This window comes from Trichoderma ghanense, assembly GCF_004382785.1.
Source record: "Trichoderma ghanense strain CCMA-1212 chromosome Unknown scaffold_2, whole genome shotgun sequence".
Classification (NCBI taxonomy): Eukaryota; Fungi; Ascomycota; class Sordariomycetes; order Hypocreales; family Hypocreaceae; genus Trichoderma; species Trichoderma ghanense.
Window position 1 is genome coordinate 1824978 of NW_027395665.1, and position 18990 is coordinate 1843967.

Sequence of the window (18990 nt, forward strand, 5' to 3'; positions counted from 1 at the left end):
CCAAGCGTGAGAAGCTCGCAGAAAGGCGCCCCAAAAAAATTGTCACGGAGCGTCGGCAAAACATGGATCCTGAGCCGAGCCAGCGCCCAAACGGGCTTAGCCGCACGGCTGAGCTTTTTCCACCCTCTTCCAGCCGAATCTGTGGGGGAGGTTGCTGATTGAGCCGAGATTCTGGGTGATGAGTAAGCCGAGACGACTTCATGCGTCCAATCGTCACGATGCTTTGGGCAGCAGAGGTTGGTTTCAATACTGTAAATAGGTATCAATTGGAATGGGTGTTTGAACTATAGAAGCCTTGAACTATAGAAGCCTTGAACTATAGAAGCCTTGGACTATGGAAGCCAAGCACTGGAAACGTACTTGTAGCTAGCTATGTAGCTATCTGATGACGCGAAGCGTCCCGTGGGAGCACCTGGTTTGATGCCCTTTGTGTGTGAGCCTCGCGATGCTCGATATTTCCCCCTCCCCCAACGCCGCAAAGCAGAAATCACAAGCAGAAAAAGCAGAAAAGCAAAAACCAGAGGAAAGAAAAGAAGACAAGCAGACACCAGAGAAAGCAGCAAAAGCAAAAACAACGAAAAGCAGACAACCTTCACCCCCCTCCCCTCCCGTCCCCCCCTCTCAAGCCCCCTTCCTGATGGTAATATACGAAAAGCACCTTTTTTCTTCTTCTTTTTTGTATTTTCTGTGGAAAAATCATTGCGGCCCGTATCCCCTCTCGATGAGAGAGGGCGGGATGGGGTATCTCTAACAGGAAATAGGAAAAACAAAGGAAACAAACAAGGGAAATCATTCAAACCCTACGTTTTTTTTTTGTGTTTTTTTTTTTTTTTTTTTTTTTTTTTTTTTTTTTTTTTTTTTTTCTTTTCTGTTGATGGCGGCCGCGTCTGCCGCTATGTGCTGCGACCATCGCTGCTCCTTGATGACTGCTGCGTCGGCACCTCTTAGTCGGTGCTGTTGAACTGGAGGAGGGCGGCTATTTCAGCATCGCTCATGGTGTAGCCGGCCTTTAAGATGTCAGCATAGCTCTCAGTTGATGATAGAAGGACAGGGAGTGGGTGTAGTGTGGGCTACTCACAGTTGCTCCAGACTTGTTCTGCGGGGACGGCGTCATCCCGTTGCCCATCGTTGAGGGCATGGTGGTCGCCAGAGTGGTCGACATGATTGACGGCGTGGTCGAGGAGAGTGTCGACGACATGGAGAAGTCGTACTGACGAAGAGAGGCATTGCTCTGCTCCGGAGTGAACAATTGGCCTTGGAGATTGAACCCATTGTTCAGGAACCAAGAGTTTTGGAGAGGCTGTTGGACCTGCTGGGGAACCTGCTGGGGGACTTGCTGTGGGACAAACTGACCACCAAGCTTGACTTGTGCCTGGTAAGGTTGAATCGCAGCAGGGATGCTGAAGGGATCGTCGAGGCTTTCGCCGCCAAGGACAAATGGAAAGCCATTGCCAAGTTCTGTGAAAAGGCAGGTGTCCACGGGGATGTCAGGGAATTGGTTAAGCTCGAGAGGAGCTTGGGCAACAGAGGGGATCTCGGGTGAAGCTTGAGTGCAAGGGACAGGAGACTCAGCGACGGGGACGGGAGTCTGAGTGATAGAGGTAGGGCTCTGAGCGACAGTGCCAGGAGCCTGAGTAGCAGAGTTGGCTTCTACGGTATTCGCAAAGTCAGAGCCGAATCCGAGCTGGAAGAGAGTGCTGGCATCAAAGTCCTGCAATTCCTGCTCCATGTTAGTAACTGCAGTCATTCCATGGCCTTGCTAGAGGAGGAGACTTACTTGGATGTTGTCGGCCCAGACGTTGGCGGCGGAGAAGTCGGCGACTTGAGTGACGGGGACCGGGGCAATGGGCTGTTGAGCGAGCGTGGCTTGTCCAGCAGGGAGCTGAAGGGTCTGAGGCTGGGCGACGCACTCCGTGGCGATGACCGACTGGCGAGGAGCTGCGTGACGAGCAGGAGTAGGGCTGGGGGGCACGGCGATGTTGGCGTCATCGGGGACGGTGATGCAAGTCGCGGGGGAGATGTCATCCTCAAACATGTAGCTAAGCTCTTCGTCGCCTTCGACATCGGTCGCTTCGGCAGCCTCGAGTTGGGCCTTGACCTGGGCCAGGACTGCCAGGGCGTCGGGCTGATTGACCCTCGGATCCTCAACGTACTCGCCGTAGCCAACGGCGCGGACGACAATTGTGCCATCAAGGTTGACGTCGCGCATGTAACCACGGATGGCTGGGTCGTAAGGCTTATTTTTCTTGTAAACTGGAGCAACAACATGACCCTCAGCGACAAGACTGTTGCGGCTTCGGTTGATATATTGCTTGAGGGAGGGTCCAGATGCGCCGGGACGCAGCATGTGAGCAACTCTCTCGAAGGAGACTTGTATGCCTTGGAGTTCCATTTCATAGAGAAGGCAATGGAGAAGCTTCTCTGCCATGCGAGGACCTGTATAAGAGTTCGTGTAAGTAGACGAAAGAGGCCAATTGAGGCAAAGGGAATCCGGAATTCTGTCAACTTACGTTGCCACAAGATGAGGTTGCGGCCAGCCTTGCGACCATTGCCGGAAATCTGCTCCTTTGTGGGCAGATGATGGGTGTAGCCGGTTTCAGTGGGAGCAGATCCGGCTGGCTTGGTGGGCTTGGGAGCAGATCCAGCCGTCTTGGTGGCCTTGGCTGTCTGGAGAGCTTGGGCTGCCTTGATGGCGGAAGAGGCCGAGTGGACAGTAGCAAGCTGGTCCTTCTTGGCAGCAGAGGCTTTCTTGGAAGATCCCATGTTTGCGGTGACAAAGATGGAAGTATCAATGAAGCGGATTGGTTCTGCTGCAGAAAGTGTCAGTATCGAATTGGAAACCCGTGAACATGCTGGATATCCCAAGCTGGGGGAGGAGGTGGAACGAGAACTTGGGAGGGAAAATGTGCTGCCCAGGCCCAATTTCTGCGCAGACAACGCAGAAACTGGCCAATTGAGCCATTGGCAACTAGAAGATGGTCACTTACACTCAATTGAGCTGGCGTTTGAAGTATCTTGAACGAAGAAGCTGGTCAAAGTAGTTTGAAGCTGGCGTGGGAAGTAAAAGTAAACGTCGTGATGAAGTGTGTGAAGAACGAAGAGCAGCGAGGAAAGAAGAAAATGTGGGAGAGGACAATTTACACTCCCGACTCAATTGGAAACCAAAAGCTTCCATTCTTTTGCCCAAAACTTTCGAAATTCTGGTGGATTGGCCTTTGAGCGAGGGCGTGTGGCAGCTGTCACTGGCCAACAGCGAAATAGGGGTGGTCGGGGAAACGTGGGATGCGCTCAGATGCCCGTGACATTTCGCTTCTCTGCGCCAGTTGTCGGCAGTCCAATTGGCCAGACTGACGATGATTCAATTCCCACAGTTGGAGCTATTGTATTGTCGTCGGTGGGTTGATGTCATTGTGTGGGCTGGCACAAGTGAATTGAGGCTTCATGAACTCCCTTGCGAGAGATGGCGGGATAGTACGGGAATGGTGTTGAATTGTAGACTCAAGGTACATCAGGTAGGCTTCCAAAGTAATCCTCCCTTGCGCCGTATCCCATAGAGTAAAAGTAAAATACACTGCCCATTCGAACCCGATGTCCTTGCCCTTTGCCGTCCCTAGAAGCCTCAGTTGAGTCCATCACAGTAGATGCCGTGCCTTGCTAGATCTGAATAGCTTCCTCAATGAACGTGTAAAGCCTCGACTTGACTTGGAGCAGAATCTGGGAGGTCCTTGTGTGATGGAGACCTTGTTGTGCTGAGATGATGCCATGGACTCAATCTCTAAGCGATGGTGGATGCAAGTGCATTGGCTGGAGCTGCCATCAGAGGAGACTGACTGTCGAGTGCCAGAGACGTCTGAAACTGAAAACATGGCTTTTTGCTGAGCAAACATGATGTCGCGTATAGCCAGTTGAGTCTGTTGCTGAACCGCGTTGTGGACGACTTGGTTGATGGCCAGGGGTAGATTGGTGATAATTTGGGTAAGGTGGCTGACCATGTTGATGGTGGCAGCGAGGTTGTCGGCTTGAGCTCCGATCATGGCGTTCATCGTTTTGGATTGAGACTTGAATTCCTCGGCGTTTTGTTCGATAGTCCGATAGTGAAGATCAAGCTGGCGGCTCAATGTGTCGTTTTGCTCGCGTATATCGGTATGCTCGCGGCGTAGTCTGTCGATGTTCAATCGCAGGGGACCCATTGCATCGGACATCTTTGCCTCTACTGTATGTTCAACGATAGAGTAGATATCCTCACGGACGTTCCCAAGGTCGAATAGTGCCACAGACGGCGATACTGCAGCACTGCTGGCAACGCTGACATCGTGCCCGAAGCTTTCCACACTCGCACTCTTGACAGCAGCAGACAAAGCTTCCATAGCCTTTTGAACATCTTCCGTAGAGCCAAAGCCTTGATTTGCCTTCAGAGTCGAAAATGTTGGTGACTGAGGCGCACTGCTCTCAGCAGACCGAATAGGGGACTCAGGGGGCGTGGCAAGGCCAGCGAAAAGGGGATTCGTCTTTTGCGTGTAAGACGAGTTTAGCATAGCCGAACCGTCGAGATATGACATGTTGATGCCTGCTTGAGGGAAAGGAACCATTCCAGACATGGTGAACGGCTAAGACGTGATGCTTGGAGGCTTGCTCGCGATGAAAGATAGCTCTTGGAGAGGGACTGGAATATCACTTGATGATTGCACTTGCGCTTGCGCTCGCAAAGATACTGTAGCTGGAGAAGATGATATGGGCTCGTGTGATGGAAGAGCTGGGTGCAGAGAGGACATATCTATAGCAGCGACGAGGAAGAGAAAGGCATCATGGCATCAGAAGTAACACAAGATATCCTGAATGCCTGAATAGGAAGACCATGTCATTGTGGTGATGATGGATTGAATTCAACATTATGGTGTATTGTCTGCCATGCCATGTCTCTCACCACAATAGCTGCAAACGCTCATTCAAGACTCGGAAGTACCGCATGTCCAACGGGGGACTCACCCCCTTTATCTCTCTTTCTGAACAGAGGGTACGTACCTCAAGGTCAAGCGCAAGGAACTCGACTCTGCACTCCCCTTTGGTCAGAAAGGTGATGTGAGCACAATAGCACGGACCTCAAAAGAAGGGTGTGAGAGCGGGTATTGAAGATTTAGGCGTGGGGGGGCGGGGGCGTGCAAAAAAAGTGAGATTTCTTGAAAGCAGAGTGAATCGTGTGTGGATATCGCGAGATTCTGGTGGTTGGGGAGCAAACGCACTCTGCGATTATGACGCTCAATAACAAGGTGAGCTTCATGAAAACTTGCGCATTTGATGACGAAGAGCATTTTCGAAATTTAAATTTACGAATGAAGCAAAATGAAATGACATCACAGTTTCGCGAAACGTGTGGCATCTGGGAATGCGTGTGGTCACTGGTGTTTGGCCTCGCCAAGGCCACGCATCGCGACGAGCTTAATGTATATAGATGAATGCACAGAATATCCGCATTGCTATGATGGCTATGCCTCATGTTCCCGACCGATATACCGTAGAGATCCTCTTGTCCCAGTTACTAGAAAATCCATATTGGACCAAATGCTTAGGCGAATATCCTGCCTCATGACGTTCGAGCATGGCACTCATCGTCCCTCCAACTAAGCCATGTATGTTTCCAAACCCCCAGAGCTCCCTACGTACTCTTGAGAAGTGACAAACATCATGCTGCAATGCCTCCATATGTTCGACAGTACAGTGGCATGCCAGAGTATGGCTGGCTGAAGGGCTTAGGCAGAGTCAAAGCTGGTGCCTGCATCAGAGTCGGCGCCAGAGTCGGCAACGTCTAAGAATCACAACAAGTCAGCTCAGAGCACACAGACGCAAAAGTTCTCAGGGTCAAAAGGTCTCAAAGACAACTTACCAGAGGCGGGAGAGACAGGCTCTTCCTTTGGCTCCTTCTTGAACTCCTTCTTGGGGGTCCTCGGAGCCCGGGCTCTGACGACGGGCTTGACGTCCTTCATGTCATCATCACTCTCCTCCTTCTTGGTGGCCTTGGTCTTTTTCTTGGCGCTGCCTCCATCACCGGCGGCAGGCTTGCGCTTCACGGGAGTAGAAGCAGGAGTGGTGGCATCGTCGTCAGCACTGGCCTTGGAGGCAGCCTTGGAAGCGGCGCTCACTCCATTGGCCTTGAGCATTCGCTCATATCGCTTCTGGCTGTAAAGTGTTGTCAGATGATTTGTTCACAACAGGACAAGGAATATCAAGACTTACGCGGCAGCCTTGGACACAATTCCAAGTTCTTGAGCGACGAGAGTAAAGTCGGGCTGCAACCAATGTCAGTGAGTATTTGCTTGAGAGGATCGAGCTGATATCTTTGGACTTACCCGTCCATTGGCGGTGTGGCCAATGCAGGACACGAGGAAGCGAACCTGCTCAGCGGGATCTTGCTTGGACATGGTGACGGTGGAAGTTGGAATGTACTGTTGAAGACTGCAAGATTGTGAGCAAAAATGGCATATAAAGATGAAAGAGGTGACGATGGGACGATAAAGAATGGATGGCAAGTGTTGATGGGTGTTGATGTTGAGACTGGAATCACAAGCATCATCTCAACTTGCCGATAAGCAAGGCGAGACATGATGAAGAGAAGAGACATACAAACAGAATAAATTGCCGGTGCTAGATATGTTGATAATGGATGGAAAGCGATAACGTGGGAAGATGATGATCACAGAAAAGGGTGTGAGCGTGGCGGGACAGAAGAGAGAGATGAAGAGGAGATTTGGACGCGGGAGAGCGAGAACCAAGCGGAGGATGCCTAAGACACTCTAGTTCTAGGCTTGATAGTGTCCGAGCATAGACAGACGATTTTTTCGAGAGGAGCGTGCAGGGAAATGGAACGGCAGCGGTGAATGGCGGACAGGTGGCAGCCTTGCGTCTCGCTCAGGGGGACAAGTGAAAGAGGAGAGTTGCAAGTCAGGGAAGGGATTGTCATGAGAATGCAGCCACAAACGAGTCGAAGAGAAGAAAAAAGCACGTACAAACCAGATCAGAGTGGTGTTGAGTGATTTGCAAGTGTATTGCAACGAAGCGTGTGCAGGATGGCGATAAGTTTGGGGACTGCAGAGGAGGTTGTGCGGAACAAGGCAGGAAACGCGACACAACTTGTCCTCTGCTCACAGGAAAAAAAAAAAAAAAAGTCTCCGGAAAGTCCAGAGATGACGCGTCTAGTTTCTGGAGCAGCGAAGAGAAAACAGAAGACAGCCAAAATATCGGTCAGTCCTGGGTCGGGACAAACAACCTCTCACTTTTGGCACCTGGCGGCGGAGTGTCGAGTTCACTCATAGGTGACTGCGATTAACCCACTATATGCGGCGCCCGTTACCATAGGAAGCAGTGAGAAGTATATAATATTTCGTAAACAGAAGGCGAGAAGAGACTGTGGGATAATTTGAAATGCTTTTCAAATACTGTATGCGCTGGCAATCCACGAGTTACATGTATAGGGGGCGCCTCGAGAGTAATGATCATAATGTCGGGACTTAGCATCACCAGATCACTACGTACCTCATGCTAGGAGTCTGGCAGTAAAGTACTGTTCTTGTGCTGAAGCAACGCGAAATGACTGGCTGCCATCAGAATGCAAATCATTGGTCCTATATAACCCAGTTCCGAGATGTCAAAGCCATATCCACCCCGTGTCTGCCTCAGATGAAAAGACTCTAGATGGAAGCACCATCAACAGTGACCATGAGCCACCCAATCACCCCTCAGAAATAAGACTCATCGTCCTCTTCAGAGCCCATCTTCTCCTCCTTAACATCATCCTCAAACTTGTTATCACCCTCATCCTCATCATCTTCGCTCACATCCTTCTGAACAACAGGCTTCTTCGGAGTCCTCACGCGCGGCTTCTTGGTCACCTTGCCATCGCCCGAAGGACCAGTGACATCTCCCTTCTTCGTCTTGCTGGGGCTGTTCCCAGGAGTCGTGGTGCGCCAGCCGTGGCGGACAGACATCTGTCGGAAGCGCTCCTTGGCACACTTGGCGTCCTTGAGGCCCAGGTCGCTGGCCACTTGGGTCCAGTTCGCGTCGGGCTTTTGGGTCATGTTGTCGAAGACGGCCTTGATGAAGCGGAGTTCGTTGTCGCGGAGGCCGCTGACGGCAGGGCCATCGGCGTTGTCGGCCTTCTTGGGAGGCATTGCGGTGGGATGGTCTGAGGCTGGTGGTAGGTGGTTAGCTTGGGTTCATGTCTGGATGAGATGCTAAAAAAAGGATAAACCTACAGTGATGGCAATTGCCTAGTAGAACGATGAAGTGAGATTGGTTCCAAAAGCCTTGATAGTAGGCTTAATGGACGGAAAAGGTTGTGTGGGAAAATTGTGTATGATGGTGGTAGATGGAGACGTGAGTGAGAGGAAGAGGTGAGTGCCGGCTGGGAGAGAAACGGAGCTGTCCTTTTTTAAGGAGATATGCTTCGAGCATTAGGAGCAAGCTGACAAGCGCACGTCCCTTCTCCAGCACTTTGCAGTGAGATTCGAGTGCTGTAAAGGGGAGTTTTTGTGACTTCTGGCGCTTGTTGCTTGCCAGGTGACAAGAGTGTGTTGGCAGAGCATTGCCTCCGGATAGACAGGTAGGCAGACACGGCAAAACGAGATGAAATACTAGATGCTAATATAAGCGATACGGCAGAGACATGAGCGAGGAAGTACGTAGTTAGTCTACTTTTCATTTGCCGGCTTCTTTGTGCCCTGTTTCTCAACTGGTTGGTGCCTTGCCCAGTCGTATACCATTCTCTCCTCACCTCTTACGTCTGTCTCGATCCACCTTCCTTGCAAATGATCCGGGTCCATAGACAACCTATCGCTAAGCCTTGTAATGAAAGCAAATGCTAGCCCGAATAAAAGAATGAATAAATCACCTCAGCCAGACCCCACGAGACACGTCCCCAGCCCCTCCTAAAGCCGGACAAAACAGCTCAAAGACTAAAGGGATCCTCATGCTCCTTCTTGAAGCGCATGCCATCTTCCTCCTTGATGGGCGACGAACCACCGGCAATAGTGTCATCGTCATCCTCCACGTCAGGTTCAATCTTCGCCTCCTTCTTGGCTTGACCACCACCACCGCGGCCCTTGCCGCCCTTGGTTCCAGTGCGGCCCGTAGGCGTCTTGCGGACCTTGCTTGGAGTCGAGGCGGCAGAGGAGGTATTGCCTCCTCCTTTCTTGGGAGTGGCGTTTGATTCGATGCCGAGCTTGCGCCTGACTTGTCCGAAGCGAACCTACAGCACACGATGATCAATCACTTGAGATCAGAAAATGAAACAGAAGGGAATGACAAGGGAGAATGAAAAGAGAGAGTGGGAGGGGGGAAACGACATACCTTGGCGACCTCGGCGTTCTTGAAGCCTTGCTCTTCGGCAACGGCTTTCCAGTCAATGTCCGCCTTGTTCTTGGTGTGCTTGACGATGGCGAAGAAGAACATTGCCTCGGAAGCCGTGGGCTCGCGTCTCTGCTTGGGGGTTTCGTCGGCCATGGCTCGTCCTTTTTTTTTTCTTTTTTTTTCGCCGTTTCTTTCAGATCTGAAGATGCGCCTGGTAGATAAGTGGTTGGTCAGTATCCCATACAAAACGTGCAGAATAAGAAACGGAGGCTCAAGACGTAACGACGATGATTCGTTGTTTGTATGGTATCAGATGAAATGCTTGCTTACACTGTATGCGAGAGCCAGAATCTGATGCTTGTATATGTATAGTGGTGCGTCGTGATGTGATGTGAAAATCTGGACGTGGATGTGCGTGTGTTGAGAGGGGAAAGAAAAAAGCAGAAGCGAAGAAAGCTGCAGAAAGGATCAGGCTAAATAACTGGAATAAAAGGCTTCAAGTTGCCGAATATAATTGAAATGCTCTCGAGGGGCTTCCGAGTGCGAGGTGAATTGAGAGCTTGGTGACGGCCGTTGCAGCTGGCAGGCTCTTGGATGAATTTATGCCCCCAACAGCCTCAGTCTTGCCGGCACTTCATTTGATAATATGAGAGTGTTGAGAGATAAGAGGAATGGTGTGGGCTGATATGGCATTACAAGGCTTTTCGTCTCGATGAGGTGAATATGGTTGCTTGCATACATGGACATGTAAGCGAGATGGAACACATGCATGCAGCTGAAGCCAAAGCCATTGTCAACAGGCGGTCAAGCATTACATGTCTGCACGAGGGAGAGACTGCGCATACCAGATTGACCAATCGAACACCCAAATGCAACAGATCCTGGTATGTCGCTGTGTGCTGAGGAGTCAATCACGATGCATGAGGGTCAATGGCGTGTGTCACTGTATTCATGTTCGTTAACGCTCAATGGTAGTCAGTCAATTGGTGCCACCAATCTTTTGGTATCTAGATAGCTAAACAGAAGTAGAAAGAAAGGAATAAGAAGCAGGATGTGAGGCGGAAAGAAAGCATCAACGATCAAATGTAATGTTGAAAGAAGAAAGTAGAGGCAAGAATTGCAAAAGAAGAGGCCACTACTCATCCGCTTCGCCCTCGATATTATACACATGCGATTATAGCCCCTATAGTGATTTTTAGATTTCCTCATGTTCCCAACCTGTCCGTCGTTCTCGGAAAAAAAAGGAAATGCGAAGACGAAAACAATTTGCCCAAGCTAAATGACCACGAACCGTGGCCAGTATCATCAAGTCATAAAAGGAGATTCAGTCGCTCTCCAATCTTCCTCTCCCCGGTTTTTATAAAGAGTCTCTTTCGTAGAGTCTTCTTTTCGCCCCCCATGCTAGGTCGTCGCAAAGTAAAAGCAAGATTAAAAGTGCTGGTCGTTCAGTCGGTCGTCCCAGTCTCCTAAGGGCTGGGATCCGCCAGTGTGAGATGGACCCTGACTCGCAATATCGCCAGGATAACTGCTCAGGTCGTAGGCCATGTCAAAGGCGGATTGAGAGGTCGCAGGATGGACATGGCCGGTGTGGCTCATGAAGTCTGAGTTGCCATCCAGAGGAGGAAACATCAGACTGCCTGTGTGTCGGATGCTTTCGAGAGAGGGAGGCATAGACAGTGCCTGCGTCATGTCATCGCTGCAGGGCGTGAGAAAGCGAGCGGTGAAGTCGTCACAGTCTCTGGTGAAGTCGTTGCAGTCGGCTATGTAAGGCGATGCGAGTGATGCGAGGGATTCGGGCGAGAACTAGTAGCGACAAGATATTAGCCACAGGTATCCGACGCTGTGGTGGACGAGATACCTCACCTGAGGATATCCAGCGAGGCTCGCCGAGCCGGGCTCTTGCTTGATGGACTTGTCCTTCTTTGTCGGAGCGCCCTTCTTTGACTTGGACACTCTTGATTTGTCTGATGATCGACCTCTTTTCGACGGGGTGTGGCCGGTTACTGTGGCTCGGAAGCGCGAGTAACGCATTCTGGCGGCATGGCCGTTGGTGATGGGCTCAAGAAGGACGGGATCGGCAGCCACCTGATTCCAGTCGATCTAGAGGGGAGGACAACGGGTTAGAGAGTTCGGTCAGGTGTAGGTCAAGGAAGGTAAACCTACATCCTTGAGGTTCTTCTGCTTCAAGATGGCGAACAAGAAGCGGGCCATGGCGTTGTCGCTGTTAGGAGACATGATGGCGGACTCGTGTCGGATCTGGCTGGTATCGGTGATTATGTCGGAGTGGAGGTCGAGATGGTGTTGTCGAAATAGGCTGTGAAGTGCGAGGGGTAGAGACGGAGAAGATGGAATAGGTAGATATAGAACGATGCCGCCGCAGACGATTAACGGCTACAGGCTATCGGATCGGCAGATGCAGGAATGAATTGCGTGAATCACAAAGGAACGAGAAATCGAAGGATGCGACAAGATTTTTGACAGGTCGAGAATGTCGGATAGTCAATTCATGAGATCGCTGACTGGTAGAGAGAGATCGAGGTCATGGAGGAAGGAGGGAAACTTTAGATATTCCGTGAATAGAGTGAGCTGAGGTCTAAGTGAGGGAAAGGTGAGGCCTGTGATCAGCCCCGTCTTCTTATTGTTCCTCGACTACGGAGATTTGAATAGAAGAAGAACGACAGGAGCTTTACACTCACACTTGAGGAAATTCTGAAAAGAGAGAAGGGGAGAAGAGGAAGAGGCCCGGAACAAGGAGGAGGCGACAGCTCTCTCTTATTACGAGCGGCCTCAGCCTGATGTATGGATGCTACTGCTACTAAGGTAGCGGCACCAGCTCGATAAACTCACTCCATGCCTGCAAGGATCCAGGAACCATCCGATGGCCAGGGCCCCCATCCAGTCTGTGCCACATTCGTTTGCCTTTTCTTTTTTTTTATTTTATCACTTTTTTCTCCATCTCCTCTTCCTACTGCAACCGGGCTGCCAAGTCCGCATGCCAAACCGGTCGCCCCCCCCGAGCGTTCCATCTGTCTAAGACCAGGCCAGGCATCATCTGGCTTAGGCCCTGTGGCTGCCTGGATCTGGGCGCTGCTCCGGCTCGAGGGATGGGCGATGGGGCAGCATCACAGTGGGTTCAGCGCGGAAAATGGGACGCCGCCCGCTAAACGGGGGAGTGGGGGGGGGTGCGCTGGAGGGCCGCTGTCAGTGGGTGTGGTTCCCTGTAAGCCACCGGCTCGTTGACTTGCATCTCCAGGGCACTGATTCGATCAAGACGATTGGGGTTGACGGTCCAGAAAGACGCGAATTTGATGACGATGACCATGATGGAAAACCTGTGGAAAGTCTGTATAGTCCTTCGTTCAGATTTTACCTTGATTGCGGTCGCAAAAGTCGGTCAATCGGCTCCATGGATGTCCCGCCTTCACTGCTCTATCCGGCGAATTCCAAACGCTTCAAGAAACACCACGGAAAAAGCAAAGCGATCAAGCACTTTTCACGAGACAACAAGAAGGAAACAAAAAGAAAGCCAAAATGGGAAGCAGGGATCCCTCTTGCGGCATGAGACTGAAACCCCGTGTGACTCATTTAGTACCTGAGTTATCACAGGAAGCAAAGGCAAACACTAATGCGAAGCCGGTAAAATTGGCCAGGAGGGGCGTTGCGATAGAACAAGACGAAGCAGCTCTTTTGCGGACCAAGCTATGGACTCATGCGTTGACGACGTAATCGCTAGCATAGCAAGAATCATCTGGAGCGAGGACTAACATTCGTCGAGGAAAAAGTTGAATCGCTATATGCCATCAATCAGTCTTGTTGTATGGTATCTGCTGCAAGTGCAAATGCATCATCTATGCTCTACAGTTGCATCAAGTCTTCGCTCCCTTTGCCCCAATCTAGATCACCATGCGATGCCCTTCCTGCAGCCGTGTGCGTAGTGAAAAACGACGAGCCAGCACCATTGCCATCCTCACCGAACTTTGCCGTTCATCTGGCCGCCGCCCTTGTTGCTGCTCGAGGCTAGCGGGCGTCATGCTTGGGACAGAGGAGGGGGGGCGAACTTTTGGGCTCCAGATCTGTTCGTAACGGGTCTTCGCTGCAATTCCAACCTTTTCTCAATTCACAGCCAGGAATCGGAGAGAAACGCAGAAAATTTGCTTCATAATCAATCCGGGGAGGTGACGCGCATTGGAATCGGTTCCAGGAGCGTCCATGGTCGCATCGAGGCCTCGCGGCGGCGGCGGGCGTCGTGGAGGGGATTCGGATGAGGTGCGTCGGGGAAGACGCGATGGGGCGCGAATTTTGGGGATGCGACGATGCAGGAGCCACCCAGAGAAATCGCCAGGTTTCCGCGAAAGCACGTGAGACCCTCGGGGACCCGCCGGGTGGAAGGGTGGCCAATCAGGACTCGGATGGTCCGTTCTAGGGATGACGCACTCGTTCTATTGGCCTGGAGGTACGAGTACGACTGACATGCGAGCAAGAATCGAAGGGCAGTGAGTGGATGGCTGTTCTGATTTGCCTTTGGATCAAAGGTATGTTGGCTCATCATCTATTTGCCTTTTGACTTGGCACAGAGTCGGGTCGGGTTGGAGGGAAGCAGAGCATTCACGGTGCTTTTGTTGGCATCGAAGACGATCTTACCCCTGCTTCAAGTTCAGCTGCATGGCTTCCGGTAATGGACAATGCTACCTGGTACTGTAAGAACGGAATCCCGACATGATTGCTGCGTCTACCCAGTTTGTCAGTTCCCTTCGATTCAGGTCCATCCCTCAAATCGTTCTACGCATTATCCACTCTGTAGCGAGTAACTCTGTAAATCCGGACGGATAGGCTAGGCACATTTGCCGCTGCATGCTGTACTCTGTCGAGTAAATCATAGGAAGCAGTACTTCTAGAGAACGCTCAAGCCTACCTAGTAGACACGGCAGCAATTCCCCTATCGAGTGCAGATCTCCTCGGGTTCAATTAGTAATGTCTCTCTCCTTCTTTGACTCATTCGCCCGTTTCTTTCCTCAAGCCGTCCAGTCTCATCAACGGCCAATGGCACCACAGTCGAGGCGTCACCTTCGTCCGACCGTCTCTTGTCGTCATCGCTCCCCTCGTCGGTTTCCCGCTAAGAAAGAAACTTTGGCGGGTAAACCGTGCGTCAACATCGGCTAAGCCGCAGTATCCTGACATCTTCCCTCCAGCTTGCAACAGAGCGAGTCCCTCTCATTGCACGGGACGTCCGTCAAAGTCCATCAACGCATCTCTCAATTACTACGAATAATGCAGCCTCTCCCCTGCGCACACTCGAAACCGGGACCCCAGCATTTGCAGCCGCGTCTCCGGCCGCATTGCCTCGTGTTCCAGCGCCACGGTACTTCGTGGGACATGCCCAGCAAGCTGCAGCTCGCCCGGACTAACACCTAGTCCGCCGTCCGGCCCTCAGCTCGGCTCTCTTCGCCGCCTCTCAGCACGGACCCAAACCTTTCCTGCTACCTCCGCTCCCCAATCTCCCGCTACCAATTTTCCCCATTGATTGCCCTCTGCTCTTAACAGCTTCCATCTCACCGCAGGTCACCAAGACAAAAGCGACAATCCGGCCTAGACGCTCATCGACCCACCGCCCTGCCAGCGCAAGCCTCCATTGTTTGTTTGTTTGTTCTCGGGGCCTTTTATTCCGTGATTTCTTTTATAATTCCATATACCTTCTATATACCACCCGCTAGGATGAACAAGAACTGGAACGACAGGGCAGACAAGGATCTGTTCTTCACCATCCTGTCCGTCAAGAATATTGGCGTCATCAGCGGCGCCGAATGGACGACAATTGGTAATCACATGCGCGGCCTTGGCTATGGCTTCACAAACGAGGGATGCCGGTAGGTGCTTCTTACACTTAAGCCCACATGATCTCGACGTTGCCCGACTTTGATCACCACAACTTGTCTCGAGTCGCATGTACTTGATGTGACCACTGACTGGATGGAAATGTACACATTTTGTGCAATTGCCTACCTGCCGATACCTCGTCGATGGTCGGCTGCAAGGACGCTGTTCCATGTGTACTTTGCTCTGCTATCCCTACATGCTGCTACTACCATATATGTCGACAACGCCTTAATACCATCCGACTATGCCCACTTACATCCGGAGCTCCTCTCTATACTCCATGCCATATCATGTACACAGAGACGCATATACATCGTGTATATAGGTACTCATGTGACGTTTACCTTATACATCTTTCATATCCATCCTTCAACGTGTGCTCGAATTCATCAGTCACTCTGCTGCTCACCATTTCATCATTCTGCGTGATCTACTTCTGGCTGACGAGACCGCAGGCAGCACTTTCAAGGCTTGAGGAGGGCGCAAAACAAGGCCGAAGTAGACGGGACTCACTCCGAGAGCGCCAGACGCGCCGACCCTACTTTGAACCCCATCACTAGGAGGCCGGGGCCTGGCCGGGGGCGCCCTCGCAAATCTCAGGCCCAAAACGCGAATCAGTCCGGTGCAGATACCGCTGACGCCTCTCCCACTGCTTCTCCCGCCGGCGTCCCTACCACTGGCCCTGCGTCTGTTCCGGCTCTTCCTGGTGATATGGGGTCTAGTCCTATGGCTGGCCACAGCCCGGGCATATCTCTCCAACAGCAACAGCAACAACAGCAGCACCAACTCCAGCAACAGCAACATCAGCTACAACAATTTCAATCTCAGCAGCTTCAACCGCAGCAGCTCCAACCTCAACACCAACACCAGTTCCAACAGCAGTTCCAGCAACAGTTACAACAGCATCAGGCACAGCTCCAACCGCAACTCCAAACACAGCTCAAAACCGAGATGCCCGATGCCGACGGAATATCTGTATCGGCTCAGACACCGAATGACCTCACCTCAAATCACCTCATTGGGTCGGAACCTGGATCGGCAACGTCTCAAGACCAGCTACAACTAGATGGTGTGCAGAGCGGTGACGAAGACGCCGAAGCAGACGATCACCCGGCCAAACGCCAAAGACTTGATCCTCACGACCTCGGCCAAGACTCGACACTCGATGATGAAGCTGTGTTGGCGCTGGCTGCACATAATGGCGCGGATGGGGCAGATCCATATCCCGCAGAGTAAGTTTCACCCTGCTGTATGTTGGTGCAATGTTGACATGATCCGTTCAGCTTCTATAGGGAAGCTTAGTGACCTTCTTTAATCGAGCTCGAATGGATATCTCTGCCTCAGGGCAATTCATGATGCGTGTTTAGCGAGCTGTTTATTACAATCTCTCTTTCCTGAACATTCGGTTTCTATCTATATTTTGGGTCTTGGTTGAACATTCGTCTCCTACAAGGGAACTGAAAATATTCTTTCCCTTCTTCTTTTTCCTTGCCTGGCGGGTGTTTTACCACGTGCTTTCTTGGAGTTGATGCACAGCGGGATTATATAGCGTTATCGACTTATACGAACGTAGGGGCTGTGGTCTGGCGAACGATACATCAAGTGACTGGAGGTGTTGGATGGGTAATGCGTGAATCGGTATCATCATCGAGGGTCGGGGGACTTATAATTCAACAGTTTCCGCCTTGTTGCTCGCCTTATGCCAGCCGTAGTGGACCTGGCCTAGGTAAACATAGCAATATACAGGAGTAACTACTGGGCACATGTACAGACTCGGAGTGCCGGCTGGCCACACCCTACTGCACGCTGCAGGTATTGACACGAGCGTAATGTGAGCTTCCATGGAGACCACTTTACTGCCTCTGCCTCCAGTTGCCAGCCCTGCTCCCGACCGCTCAACCCATAAAGGCAGCCGGCAGATACTCTTCCCATCCTTCAGCAAAACTCTCCATCTTCCAAACCCCCTCGCAACAGCCTCAGAGGGAGAAAAGCACCCTCTGAACATCGACGAAAAAAAAAAAAAAAACAAATAACAACACAAGAGACGAAATAACGAGACAAAATGCCCCCGAAGGCTGCATCCGCATCTGACGCCGGCACGGGCTCCAAGCCGAGCGGAACGTGGGACAACGTCGACTTCCTCCGAGAGCTCCTCGTGGCGTTCTACCAGGTGGGAAACAACAACTTCAATCCGCAGGTCAACAATGCGATTGTGGAGTACTTGGCTGCTCAAGGCTACGAAACTTCGTGGAGCGCTATCCGGTAGGAGATGTTTCCATTTTGTGTGTTCTGCCTGGGGAGTTTGCTTGGTCTCGTGTTTCTTTGCCTCTGTTGATTCACTCTATTCTTTCGCAAGTTTTCTGCCGGATATGTGAGACATCTCTCTTCTATGGATGCTCATATTTTCGTCCTCTCTTCACTTCCCCCTCTCCATACCTACTTCAGTCCAGTCTCTTCTTCAGACTACACTTCAGAGCCTCAATCCCTCAACTTCAACTCTTCTTGAGTCAAGCACTGCTCTCTACCTATTCCCATCATCCGTCACTCAACTCAACACCACCACTGCCAACGAAGAAGAAGGAAACAATGGCTGGTTCTCGCCAGTTGATGAGATGGACCCCCCAGGTCCACGAAGACATCCTCATCTCCGTGTTCCACAACGTGTCTCTTTCCCCCGAGGACTGGGCCAGAGTCATGGCGGACCTCAAAGAGATGGGCTACTCTTTTTCCGAGAGCGCCCTTCGGTACGTTGGCCCCGGTCTCTGCATTGACTCGTCCTCGCACTTGGCCTTCACTTTGCCCGCCAGTTGGCAGAGAGCCAAAACCGGCAGAATGGCTTCCCTCCCCAGCAGCACCTATATATTCCTCGCGTTTTTGTCTTTACCTTTTCCCTTCTTCACTTCATCCTACCTCTACACATAATTATCCCAGCACACACCCATCAAAGCTTTACCCTTTCTTTTTTCTCACTTCCGTCCATACTGTCTTCTTACTTTCCTGCCCATCCATCATTTCATCTTCGATTCATCATGGGCTCTTCCAAAGCTTCTGATGCTGCACCTCCCCCCAAGCCCACTCGCGGCTGGGACGCCACCGCGCATGAAGCTCTCCTCTTGTGTATCATCGACGAAGTCAAAGGCGGCAAGGCCCTGATGACCGAGGTCACAAAGAAGATGCAAGCTCGAGGCTACACCTACAGCTACGATGCCATCAAGTACATTCCACATCTCCATTCCCCCCCTCACCACTCATCTTTGTCCTCACCATTCCCCGACTACTTTCATCTCGGCTAACGCATCATTGTCTGTTTTGCACTAGTCAACATGTCCAGAAATTACGCAAGAACCGTGATACTGCAGGCATCGTCGCCGCCTCCGAGCCTGGCGCTGCGACTCCGCGCAAGAGTGCCACCCCGACTCCTCGCAAGCGCCGCTCTGCCAAGAAGGAGATTGACGAGATGGACGACGCGCTGAACCTCAAGCTGGAGCAGCGCGAGGACGAGGACATGGGCAGTCCTTGCGAGCGCCCGCGTAAGCGCGGCAAGTCCCTTCTCTCGTGAGTCACTTTGCAGCTCCTCTCTTCTCTTGGTTCAATATGTTGTATGTGGCTAACATACGTCCCTTTTGTTCCAGGGCCCAAAGCAGCGCCTTGGATAACGAGACCAAGCTCGAGAACGAGGACGGCTACTGAAACGCTGTCTGGATGGATGCCACGGTCATGGAAGGTTGACGGAAGGAATTGCGGCCAGTCATACTCTTTGAGATTTGGGACGTGAAC

The 18990-nt window shown here is 51.6% G+C and overlaps 8 protein-coding genes across 8 annotated transcripts; 2 read left to right on the forward strand and 6 right to left on the reverse strand.

Annotated features, from left to right (window-relative positions):
* Positions 1-944: 944 nt before the first annotated feature.
* On the reverse strand, positions 945-4598 carry CCMA1212_002972 (uncharacterized protein; the record flags this gene model as incomplete). The annotated part of the gene is made up of 5 exons (XM_073700338.1): positions 945-1007; positions 1079-1720; positions 1778-2436; positions 2511-2807; positions 3683-4598. The coding sequence occupies 5 exons, from the start codon at positions 4596-4598 to the stop codon at positions 945-947; spliced, it is 2577 nt and encodes an 858-aa protein (XP_073561486.1).
* An 892-nt stretch (positions 4599-5490) lies between these two features.
* On the reverse strand, positions 5491-7532 carry CCMA1212_002973 (uncharacterized protein; the record flags this gene model as incomplete). The annotated part of the gene is made up of 5 exons (XM_073700339.1): positions 5491-5660; positions 5882-6174; positions 6232-6284; positions 6345-6450; positions 7528-7532. 5 exons carry the CDS (start codon positions 7530-7532, stop codon positions 5491-5493), a joined length of 627 nt encoding a protein of 208 aa, XP_073561487.1.
* Positions 7533-7730: 198 nt separating this feature from the next.
* On the reverse strand, positions 7731-8162 carry CCMA1212_002974 (uncharacterized protein; the record flags this gene model as incomplete). The annotated part of the gene is made up of 1 exon (XM_073700340.1): positions 7731-8162. The coding sequence occupies one exon, from the start codon at positions 8160-8162 to the stop codon at positions 7731-7733; it is 432 nt and encodes a 143-aa protein (XP_073561492.1).
* A 776-nt stretch (positions 8163-8938) lies between these two features.
* Positions 8939-9492, reverse strand: CCMA1212_002975 (uncharacterized protein; the record flags this gene model as incomplete). Its single annotated transcript, XM_073700341.1, has 2 exons — positions 8939-9238; positions 9340-9492. 2 exons carry the CDS (start codon positions 9490-9492, stop codon positions 8939-8941), a joined length of 453 nt encoding a protein of 150 aa, XP_073561493.1.
* Positions 9493-10767: 1275 nt separating this feature from the next.
* Positions 10768-11574, reverse strand: CCMA1212_002976 (uncharacterized protein; the record flags this gene model as incomplete). The annotated part of the gene is made up of 3 exons (XM_073700342.1): positions 10768-11142; positions 11203-11439; positions 11503-11574. The coding sequence occupies 3 exons, from the start codon at positions 11572-11574 to the stop codon at positions 10768-10770; spliced, it is 684 nt and encodes a 227-aa protein (XP_073561490.1).
* A 1927-nt stretch (positions 11575-13501) lies between these two features.
* CCMA1212_002977 (uncharacterized protein) lies at positions 13502-13885 on the reverse strand (the record flags this gene model as incomplete). The annotated part of the gene is made up of 1 exon (XM_073700343.1): positions 13502-13885. The coding sequence occupies one exon, from the start codon at positions 13883-13885 to the stop codon at positions 13502-13504; it is 384 nt and encodes a 127-aa protein (XP_073561491.1).
* A 1166-nt stretch (positions 13886-15051) lies between these two features.
* Positions 15052-16449, forward strand: CCMA1212_002978 (uncharacterized protein; the record flags this gene model as incomplete). Its single annotated transcript, XM_073700344.1, has 2 exons — positions 15052-15203; positions 15669-16449. The coding sequence occupies 2 exons, from the start codon at positions 15052-15054 to the stop codon at positions 16447-16449; spliced, it is 933 nt and encodes a 310-aa protein (XP_073561494.1).
* An 826-nt stretch (positions 16450-17275) lies between these two features.
* CCMA1212_002979 (uncharacterized protein) lies at positions 17276-18903 on the forward strand (the record flags this gene model as incomplete). Its single annotated transcript, XM_073700345.1, has 5 exons — positions 17276-17373; positions 17432-17475; positions 18259-18427; positions 18532-18768; positions 18846-18903. The coding sequence occupies 5 exons, from the start codon at positions 17276-17278 to the stop codon at positions 18901-18903; spliced, it is 606 nt and encodes a 201-aa protein (XP_073561495.1).
* Positions 18904-18990: the final 87 nt, after the last annotated feature.